The following is an 11,549-nucleotide window of genomic DNA, read 5'->3' on the forward strand; positions in this document are numbered from 1 at the left end:
AGGTTCTGAGCATAATGTAGACCCTTGTTCCCAAACTGTAACTCCTGTTGGTGGAGACAATGATGAAGACGATGATGAGACTCAAATACCTGATTGGAGCGACAACTTGACTTTTCGGTCAGGGCAGGAAGAGGTTGGCTCTGATAACACACAGGGTGATGATGACGAGGTTGGAGATTCCACTTACTGTCAACCCACAGTCAGACAGTCGATGAGGTCAGCAGAGGAGGTGGAGGAGGATGTGACTAGCCCTGGGGATGGGGATGACTCGGTACCCGGGCATTTGCCTGGCCTTGGGGATGTCGCGGTGGTCGGCTCCCTGGCCCGTACCCTGGGGTCTCTCTTTAAAAGGGTGGATAATTGTTAATTTTATAAGAGTTCATGACGCCACCTGTGGTATCTGGTGACAAGCACCAGCGCTGCAGCAGTCCACTGAGGCCGGTGATAAGGCAGCTCGATGGTATAGCTCCCCACAGGTGGAGCTAGGTCTCAGGGCAGCGTATGCAGGGGGAATGCAGGACAGGCGAGACCCAGCTGGGTCAGAGCAAGAACGGGAACGGACACGGTAGTCACTTCAGTACCTTTTACTGGTGGAAATTCAGGCACATCCCGGAGCACTGTAGGGTGAAGGGTGCATATCAGGATCCTCCCCAATGAGCGGGTGTAGGGCCTCCTGTTTCTTGCCTCTGCGTAGTAAGTTTCTGACCTGCCTGGAGCTAGGCCTAACATTGTCTCTGTCCTGCGCTGGCTGACCTTGTGGTAGGGCCTTCTCTTGGAGTTCACGCTCCCAGTATGCGGGGCCTAAGCGTCTCCTGGCTCTGTTACATATCAGCACCTTAGCGATCCTGGGACTTGTAGTTCTCCAGGGATTCCGGTTATGCCTTACTGGGTCATAGAGATACCGGTAAGCTTGGATCCTGTGTCCGGTAAATGCTTCGGGGTGAGCTGGTTAAGCTCCTCTGCCCCTTATGTACTAACTCGCCACTCGCCTTCGGCCTACTCGGGCCCTCACTAGGCTATACACACTAACGGCAGCTTGCCGCGCTTCACTTATCTTACGGCACCGGCACACCTTAAGCTCTATCTGGGCTCCCTGAATCTAGCAAGCAGGAGCCTCGTGCTCCACTGCTGAACTATTAACTGCGTTCTCTAGACTAGACTGAGCTCCACTGCAGACTGACCTCTCTTAGGCTTCTCTACTGCAGGAACTCTTCAGAGGAACTGAACTGCCTAGCTCCACCTTCCCTATTTATATCCCTAACGGGCTCCCTCTGCTGGTCTGAGGTGGAAGGTGGAGATGTGTGAATGTTTATGGGGGCCTCTTGTGGAGGATTCCATCAATGCACTCTTGTAGGATCTGTGATACCAAGCGCAGCGGGGCATCACAGATGCTAATGACGACGAGGTTAGGTTGCGCCTTCCTGAACAGAGACGGAGTACTGGAAGCACGTCAACAACTGCATCCTCAACCACAACTCTGCCTCTGACCACAAGTCGTAGTGGCTCTTCAGGTCACATGGGCTCTAAGCCTTGCATAGCCTGGGCATTTATTCAGATCGATAAGGATGACCCAACTCGTGTTATCTGTAACATTTGTCAGCAAAAGCTAAGTAGAGGCCAAAAAATACATAGTTTGAGTACTTCATGCATGTACCGTCACATGGATATGAAGCATAAGTTGCAGTGGGAAGCTCACTGTGCTACAATGCGGCCTAGCCGGCTGGGCCAACCACCGTCTGCCTCATCTTGTGCATCCGCAGCCTCTTCATCCTCTGTGACTGGGGGGACAGCAGTCACACATGTTTTTGGACGCAGACCTGCCACCTCTTTACCCGCAACAGCCAGTGTGATTGGCAGGTCGTCAGTTCATTGGGAACTGGAAACACCTGCTAGTGTTGAGCGCTCTCCGACATCGAGAGCACCACCTTTGGATCAAGGCAACCTAACATGTCCGCCTGCATCTTCCTCACAGACCGGCAGTTGCCGGGGACACCCTACTCAACACCGTCTAAGCACAACAGCCAGCCCTCGGTCCCTCAGATGTGGAAAAGTAAAAGACCATTTCCTCCTAGCCATGAGAAAGCTAAGAGGTTGAATTTCACCATCTGCAAGCTGTTGGCTACAGAAATGCTGCCTTTCCACCTGGAGGACACAGAGGATTTTCAAGACCTTATGTCCGTCACAGTGCCCCAGTACCAGATGCCCAGTCGGCACTACTTCTCAAAGAAAGGTGTGCCTGCGCTCCACTAGCATGTCGCACACAACATCACCACTTCTTTGAGAAACTCTGTGTGTGACAGGGTGCACTTCACCACAGACACTTGGACGAGAAGGCATGGACAGGGGCGTTACATGTCGCTGACTGGGCACTGGGTAACTATGGTGACAGCAGGACAAAGGGCTGCTGTCCAAGTCTTACCGTCCCCACGAGTTGTGTGTTAATCCTCTTTATCTCGAACTTCCTCCACTGCTTCTGCCTCCTCAACCTCCTCTCGGTCCTCCACCTGCACCCAAAGCCTGTCTGGTAATGCCACCTGCTTTCTAACTGCGCAGAAGGAATCCTGCACACCTTACTATGCTGGCAGCAGGGCTCAACGCATCAGTGTTTACTTTGAAATGTCTGGGAAATGTGAGTCACACAGCTGAGGAGTTTTGGTCAGCTCTGGAGACCCAGATTCATGAAAGGTTGTCTCCACTGGACCTGCAACCAGGGAAGGCCATGTGCGACAATGCTGCAAACCTGGGTGTGGCACTTCGCCGGGGCAATGTCACACACGTGCCTTGTATGGCTCACGTGTTGAACCTGGTTGTCCAGCAATTTTTAGCCCACTATCCCGGACTAGATGGCCTTCTGCAGAGTGCACGGTCGCTGTGTGCTCACTTCCGCCGTTCGCATCCCGCAGTTCAACGACTTACATCTCTACAGAAATCGTTGGGCCTGCCAGTTCACCGGCTGAAATGCGATGTGCCGACACGGTGGAATTCAACTCTGCACATGTTGCAGCGACTGTGGCAGCACCGACAAGCCCTGGTGCAATACGTTCTGACGTATAGCCTGGGCCAACGAGATCCAGAGGTGGGGCAAATCACGCTGGAGGAGTGGTCTCAGATCAGGGACCTATGCACCCTTCTGCACAGTCTTGAAATGGCGACGAAGATGTTTAGTGCTGACGATGCCATTATCAGCATGACTATTACGGTGATTTACATGCTGGAGCACATGTTAAACAGAATTCGGAGTCAGGTGGTGGGACAAGAGGAGGTGGAGGAAGTAGAGGAGGAGTCGTATGCGGAAGGGATAACATCTCCAAGGTCCAGACGGTTGGCAGCACCAAGGCGGCAGGCATGGGAGGGTGGGGGAGAGGGATTAACCAGGGAGCATGGTAGCAGCCAAACTGTTGAGGAAGGTGCAGGAGCCGAGGAAGAAGTGGAGGACGAACTGGCAATGGGCATGGAAGACTCATCAGATGAGGGAGACCTTGATCACATTTCTGTTGTGCGAGGTTGGAGGGAGAGGGCAGAGGAAGGAAGCATGATTCTTACCTCGCTACCAACACAACAAGGACTTGGTCCTTCTGGATGCGCAAGACACATGAATGCCTTCTTGCTGCACTACCTGCAACATGACCCCCGGATTGTCAGAATTCGAAGTAATCCCGACTACTGGGTTGCCACACTCTTAGATCCCCGGTACAAAAGTATATTTGCCGAAATAATTCCTGCCATAAAAAGGTATTGACGAATGCAGGAGTATCTGTTGCAGAATCTTACATGTGCTTTTCCACAAAACACCAGTGGTGCACGTAGTGAATCTCACAGTTCTAACTTGCCAACGGTGGGACTGTCGAGTCTTCATCACTCAAACAGTAAAAGTAACACAGTATCTGCTGGTAACAGCAATTTTGTGGAATCGTTTCACCACTTTTTTAGCCCATCCTTTGCAAGGCCACAGGAGACAAGAAGTCTGACACATAGTCAATGCCTAGAGAGGATGGTACAGGAGAATCTCCAAGTGAACATCGAAGCCATGACTGTGTCACTGGACCCTTGCTCATTTTGGTATTCCAATCTTGAAAAATCGCCGGAGCTCGCCACTCACGCCTTGGAGATCTTGTCATGCCATGCAGCCAGCGTTCTCTCTGAACGTGTGTTCAGCGCTGCTGGTGGTGTGCTGACAGATAAGCGCACGCGGCTGTCCACTGAGAATGTAGACAGACTCATGTTCATAAAGATGATCAAATCATGGATTCGCAAGGACATTTCTACCCCTGTGTCATCCTTGGGAGACTAAAAGCTTGGGGATTTGGTAAAATCACCTTACCAACCGTTTTAAGCAACAGTGGGGCAATTGATGCCACTTAACCCTAGAACGCATGACCATAAAAATCTACACTTTCACATACCTGGGGCCCTTTAGGCCCGTGTGCAAATAACATGGAATAAGTCAAACTCAAATGACAAACAACTATATACATGAAGAATACCTAGAGTTTCAAAATTCTAACTAAAGCAATCTTGCAGAAAATAGAAAACAATTAACTGGGCGGGCCTGCAAGGCCACAGGTATGCGTTCTAGGGTTAAGTGGTGTCTGTGCCACAATTTTGGGAGTCCCCTTGCTGTGTCTTACGTGACGTTGGCATCGTCAATTCCAGGTGGGTTGGGTCGCACCCCCCCCTTTTAACTGTAAGAAACTACATACACTATGGCTTGGGGTAACACAGATGGTTGAGTCTGAAGAGCTGTTTACTCAGAGGTCTGCTCCACATCTTCAGTGTCTGCTAGTCAGCGTAGAATTTTTAACTGCATCTAGCCTAGGCAATACTTTGGGCGTAGTAGGCCAGCTGCGAAGCAAGCTGCACCGCCTGTGTATCTAATAAGAATTTTTAAATTAATCTAGCCTAGGCAGACTGTGGGAACCCCCAACCAAACCCAGATGCTCAGCCCCCCTACCGCCCCCTTTCATGGACAACCCAATAATGTAACTCTTACAACTGGATGGGTGAGGATCGGTCACAGCTTTATTAACTCTTTATACTCATTCCATTAGAAAGGCATTTTATTTCTAAAATAATTCAGCTTGTTGCAGCATGCCCTGGGTCCCCACTCCGGCAAGTTGGCCAACAAGTGTAACTCTCCAACATGTCCTTTCTATTTCCAGGCCACGGAGGATCCAGCGTACTCGTATGCAGGACTCTGACCCCCACCCATCACTCTTAACGCTTGTTCCACTCCGTCCTGGAGTCCTGACAGGAATATGTCCAGTCCAATATCTATTAAGTGAACACCGTCGGGCCGTATGAGGCCTGCTTTATCTCCTTCCAGTTGTCGGTGTCGTATCACTACACCGCCTCTGTCTCTTCTAAATTTTGCCATCCGAATATTTATTACCCGCCTTGTCCATTTGATGGCCGTGATGTCTCGCGCACCTTGCCATACCGCTATCGGCACAATCTCTGACCATACTATAGCTAATTTTGTGAAAAATTCTCTGAAGCGCTCAGTGTCTAGTTTCATTATTGCCATTAGTTATGCGCTCTTGTGATGACCTAGGTTGTTTCCCCCGGCCTGTATAACTAAGATGACCGGACCTCTTGCTTCTCTCCCTACCTTGATTACCTCCATTAGTACCTGTGGCCATAGCAGGCCTCTAATACCTCTCCAGTTGAAATATGTGTTATGAAACTCTAATTTCCTCCCGCCTGGGCGGACTTTCGCCCTTTTTTGTGCCCAATATATATACGAGTGGCCTATCACTCACACTGTTGGCTTAGCGTCACCTGTAAAAGAAACAAACCACGTTAGGATAACAAGTCCGGTCTTATGTATCTCGCCAAACACGTGGATCGCCATCTCCCTATCCTCTGAACTTCCGTTTCTGACAGTCCTGCTCTTGCTGCTTCCGTGGCCGCACCTATGCGGAATGAGTGTGTCCCGTAATCTTTGGGGTGGTTCCCTGCCGATGTTATGCATTTATTAAATATAGCTTGGAACAGGTATCTTGATAATGGCGTTCCATCAATGTGTGATACGAAGAAATTACTTTGTGATCTGATGGTTAGATATGTTTTTACTATTGTTACCCGACTCAGTGTACCGTTTGTGGGTTGTAGAAGTACCCAAGTACCCCTGCCCGCTGGAACCGTTTTCGATAGGTGTATGCGTACACGTATTGCATTATTGGCTATGACTACTTCCTGGTGTAATAAGCGTCCACTGGTGGTAATTTTGGATTGAGGGACTAATTCGCTTATACATAGCGCCCTGAAGAAGGCGATCACAAATGCAGTAGACATTAGTGTTGCTTCAAATTGTGAGTGTCATGTTAATGGTGTTAGGGATAAGATGTGAGAAATCAGTTTTAGTGACACGGGACAGGACGTCTACATTCCTGACTTGGCTGACCCCTTTTCCACCCTTTTATGGATTGTCTGATGATGAATCTTTGTCACATCTCCCCAATTCAGTAGTTGGAAGTGAAATGCTACTCCGGTCAGACACCGCTGCGCTGACGCCCCTGATATGCCCCCCATCATTAGCTGGTGGAGAAATTCTATGGTGACTTGTGATCTGGCTTGTTCACATTGGTCAACCCGTCTGCCTGCTACTAGTCGTGTCCACTCTTCCCATGCCTTACCGTATGCTTGCCACGTTGACGGGGCAACTGACGCTCTGATTAATGGCATCAACTATTCGCCACTAGATCCCATAGGGAGGGTGGGCAACTGTTGCCCGATGGGTGGACGTTGTGGAAGAGCTCTGTGAAAATCTGCCAATTGAATTGTTATAAAGTGTTAGCAGCAGCTTTATACCCCTCAGCATAGTGGCTAGCGCGGACCCATACATTGTGTTTTAGGCACAGGAATACTAGCCTGCGTAGTAGGCCTAGCACTGGGAGAGACGATGATGCCATCTTATTAATGCAGTGCGCTAGGCTGGTGTTTTGTGTTATGAAGCGTATATTTTTGTTAGCCAGGCGCGCGCCCCATATTTCTATTGCTACCACTATTGGGAAAAATTATTTTCAGGGCTAGATGCAGCTAAAAATTATTATTAATTTCAAAGCTGGTGGAGCTTGGTATAGATGGCCTAATACAATGAGTCCCACACACTGCTAGAAGCCCAAATATTTTTTCAGAGGTAGATGCAGATAAAAATTATTTTTAATTTGCAACCTGATGGAGGTCAGTATAGATGGACTAATAGAGAAAGTCCCACACACTGCTAGAAGGCCAAATATTTTTTCAGAGCTAGATGCAGATAAAAATTATATTCAATTTGCAACCTGATGGAGGTCAGTATAGATGGACTAATAGAGAAAGTCCCACACACTGCTAGAAGGCCAAATATTTTTTCAGAGCTAGATGCAGATAAAAATTATATTCAATTTGCAACCTGATGGAGGTCAGTATAGATGGACTAATAGAACAAGTCCCACACACTGCTGGAAGGCCAAATATTTTTTCAGAGCTAGATGCAGATAAAAATTATATTCAATTTGCAACCTGATGGAGGTCAGTATAGATGGACTAATAGAGAAAGTCCCACACACTGCTAGAAGGCCAAATATTTTTTCAGAGCTAGATGCAGATAAAAATTATATTCAATTTGCAACCTGATGGAGGTCAGTATAGATGGACTAATAGAACAAGTCCCACACACAGCTAGAAGGCCAAATATTTTTTCAGAGGTACTGTAGATGCAGATAAAAATTATTTTTAATTTGCAACCTGATGGAGGTCAGTATAGATGGACTAATACAACAAGTCCCACACACAGCTAGTAGCCCAATATTTTTTCAGAGGTAGATGCAGAAAAAAATATATTCAGTTTGCAACCTGATGGAGGTCTGTATAGATGGATTAATAGAACAAGTCCCACACACAGCTAGAAGCCCAATATTTTTTCAGAGGTAGATGCAGAAAAAAATATATTCAGTTTGCAACCTGATGGAGGTCAGTATAGATGGACTAATACAACAAGTCCCACACACAGCTAGAAGCCCAATATTTTTTCAGAGCTAGATGCAGAAAAAAATTATATTCAATTTGCAACCTGATGGAGGTCAGTATAGATGGACTAATAGAATGATGCTATGCCCAAAAGATTTTACTTCACTAGGTGCAGTAAAAAAATTGGTATTCTATACAGAGGTGGTAAATCTTGCAACACAGATAGGCTACTCCACTGACTAACACACTCTGCAATAGGCCAAAAAGGATTAGCTTTGCTAGATTCAGCCAAATGCTGTGAAAAAAACTTGCACAGCACTGGCACAGACCTGCCTGGCAAAAACTGATAGGAACTGATGTAACCTAGTCCTGAAAAGGACTCCAATTACAATTAGTCTTTACTCCCACAACCTATCTATTTAAGAGCACAGACCTGCCTGATAAAAGTCATAGGAAATGCTGTAACCTAGTCCTTAAAAGGACTGCAATCACAACTATTCCCTACTCCCAAGCTATCTGTAGATTTGTGCGAAAATTGGCTTGAAATTAACAAGGTATAGCGCACACAGCAACAGCGGTGCCGTCTAACACGCAGCTGCAGCAGTGAGAAAATGGTGGCGACGGGGAAAATGGCTTGGTCTTATAGGGCAAGGACATGTGACATACACTGCCAATGACACATGCCCTTGCTTGTGTGAAAAAAAGCACTTCGCTCCGTGTGTGCGCTGCTGATAGGCTGACAGATTGCACCTTCCCACTGTAAATGCGGGAAAGAGAAAAAAAAAATGGAGATCTTCATTGTTCCTGCAGAGATCCATCCCCTGCCCCTCCCCCCACCCCGCTGTACACTCAAACTGTGTATTAACATTAATTTTCATCATTACTGAGAAAAAATCCAGTTATGATTTTGGTGCACGAACAGTTATCGAACATAACCTCGAACAGCCGAATTTTTCTCAAATTGTTCGTGTTCGCCGAACGGCTCGAACACCGCCCAAAACAGCTCGAATTTGAGATTGGCGAACAGCTCGAGTAGAACAACGCTCATCTCTAATTTCTACCATTACACTGTTGATGGTAATTAATTTCTTAGAGGAATATGGCTCATGAATATGGAAAATTTATGATTAACCCCTTTACGACCAATGACCCCTCACAGTCACTTCAAATTTGCTATGGTCCCTAAAAAAATAGGTTTTGTACATTTTTTTGGAAAAATGAAAAATTGCTGATAAAATTTTAACCCTGCGAACTTCCTAACAAAACAATATTATGTTTTAAAAATGATGGCGATGTAAAGTAGACATATGGGAAATGTTATCTAATTTTAAGGCATAAAAATTTGATGTTTGAAAATTGAAAAATTTTCAATTTTTTGGTCAAATTTTCGGTATGTTCATAAATGAACGCAAATCTTATTGACCAAAATTTACCACTGACATGCAGTACAATGTGTCCCGAAAAATCAGTCTCAGAATCGCTGGGATATATTCAAATGTTTTAGAGTTATTACCACATAAAGTGATGTAGATCAGATTTTAAAAATGATGCTCAGTCATTAATGTACAAAGTGGCTTGGTCCTTAAGGGGTTAATATTGCCAGCTCCTAGTTTAGTGTTAGTCTTATTATTAAGACTGTTTGTTCCATGGACTTGGCACTGACATTCATATTGCTAATCGCCATTGGATTAACTGTACTATATAGCGACTTAAAAATATTTACTAACCATGAAGTGTGCAGTCCATGATACTGACACCTTCGAGATAAGTAATATGCCATACTGATTGTTAAGTGCCATTGAAAATGTGAAAATGGAGAACTGTTCTGATATAGAATTTTTACTCTACATAATTGGTACTGTATCTGCTGAATCAGTATAACTAATGTGGAAATGTGAAAAAAGCCTGACTAGTTTTTTATGTTATCATTGTGTTTTTAGACTTTAAGTCTGACCTGCACAGTTTTTGGAAACCCTGATCCTGAAGTATCATGGCTGAAGAATGACAGAGATCTAGAGAAAAGTGATCATTATTCTTATTCGCTGGAACAAGGAAAGTTTGCAAGTCTCACAATTAAGGATGTTTCTTCTGAGGACTCAGGAAAATATGGCATCAACGTTAAGAACAAGTATGGTGGTGAAACAGTCGATGTCACTGTAAGTGTGTACAAATTAGGTGAAGACGTACCTGAAGTAAAACCTGGCCTGCTTCCTAAACCTGCACCTTCACCTGCTCCTGCTCCTGCACCTGCTAAAGCACCAGCACCTGCACCTGAAAAACCCAAAGCGGCTTCTAAAGTAGGGAAGTCAGGAAGGAAGTAAAGTTATAGCAATTTTGAAAACTATAATGTGAGATATTTATGACAAAGTAGTGTAAAGTAAAAGTAGAGTTGTTTACTATGGAGTTGTTTCGCACTAGAGTGACACATCTAGGATTAGCTTCATCTCTAGTTACCTCTACACTATTTTCCATAAATAAGGCCCAAAATTAAAATTAAGAAAATATTACCATGGTTAATAGGTGCTAGCTTTGCTTAGTATGCAAACCAATCCTTTTAGTGAGAATGTGTGGATAATATGAATCAATGAAAGACCATGATAGTATGTGTTAAAACAGCTTTGTGTTCATTCATTTCATATATGCTACTTCCCTACAGTATATCTGTACAATCGTGGACAAAACAAATTTCCAATAACTTTATTAAATCGTTAGTTTAAGCAGATAGAATTTCTAAAAAAGGTTCAGTTATTAAACGGATAGATTATTATTCTACAAATCCATGTGAATGATATGTTTGACTATTGTAACATTTGGATTTTAAAATACAGGACTTACCTTTCAATATATAAACGACTATGAATTTGATTTACGAACACATAACAAAATGCCTTTCTAGCCCCGGACAGTACTTGCTGTCGAATAAACATAGCTGGCAGGAAATAAATCCTGACCCTCTGGAGGTAGTTTAAAAAGTTTTGTACTTTACCAATATCAGCAATGCAGCTGGAGAAAAACAAGCATCAACTTAATTGCAATGCTGTCAGTGCGAAACTTTATAATCTCTTCCTTAGCCACCCAATGTGTATGTGGATTTAATTCAAAGGTTTAATTTATTCTTATCTGGTCTTAGTTTAATATAAAGCGATGAAAAGCAGCACACGGCTTTCATGGATTTTAGGAGAAACAAGCATAGCCCATAGCTAAGATTACCAGATGTGTTATTGTCATATCAATGAGTGCAGATATCAGATTATGTGTATTTATGCATCATTGCAAATGACACGTTTCCCTGTAATGCTGGTATAATTTCGCCACATTGGAATCATCTAATTTTGTTTTCCCTGCTTTGTGCTAATAAACTTAAAAAGACACTAGTGCATTTGTCTGCATTCAATCACAGCAAATCTGTGTCCTTTTTATTACACAAGTCCACTATTAATGCACCGATACACATACTAACCAGCACTATGTCTATGTGTGTTTATTTCATCTTATTCAGTAAGAAAGGATGCAAATGAAATGCAGTGGATTTCCAGCTATAAGAACAAAAAAATTAAAACAACAAACAAAAAGTCATACAGAGTTTGCGTTCCTGGGTC

The 11,549-nt window shown here is 44.7% G+C and overlaps 1 protein-coding gene across 4 annotated transcripts in view; it reads left to right on the forward strand.

Moving 5' to 3' along the window:
• Positions 1–11,324, forward strand: part of MYOM2 (myomesin 2) — a 286,047-nt gene extending 274,723 nt beyond the window's left edge. For all 4 annotated transcript variants that reach the window (XM_073675391.1, XM_073675390.1, XM_073675389.1 and 1 more), the window contains one exon: positions 9,891–11,324. In XM_073675391.1, coding sequence (XP_073531492.1) covers positions 9,891–10,271 — 381 coding nt within the window. In that variant the 3' untranslated portion in view covers positions 10,272–11,324. The remainder of the gene's footprint in view (positions 1–9,890) is intronic.
• The last annotated feature ends 225 nt before the right edge of the window (positions 11,325–11,549 follow it).

This window comes from Phyllobates terribilis, unplaced genomic scaffold, assembly GCF_046119375.1.
Source record: "Phyllobates terribilis strain yellow unplaced genomic scaffold, ASM4611937v1 Scaffold_3__8_contigs__length_932513732, whole genome shotgun sequence".
Taxonomy (NCBI): Eukaryota; Metazoa; Chordata; class Amphibia; order Anura; family Dendrobatidae; genus Phyllobates; species Phyllobates terribilis.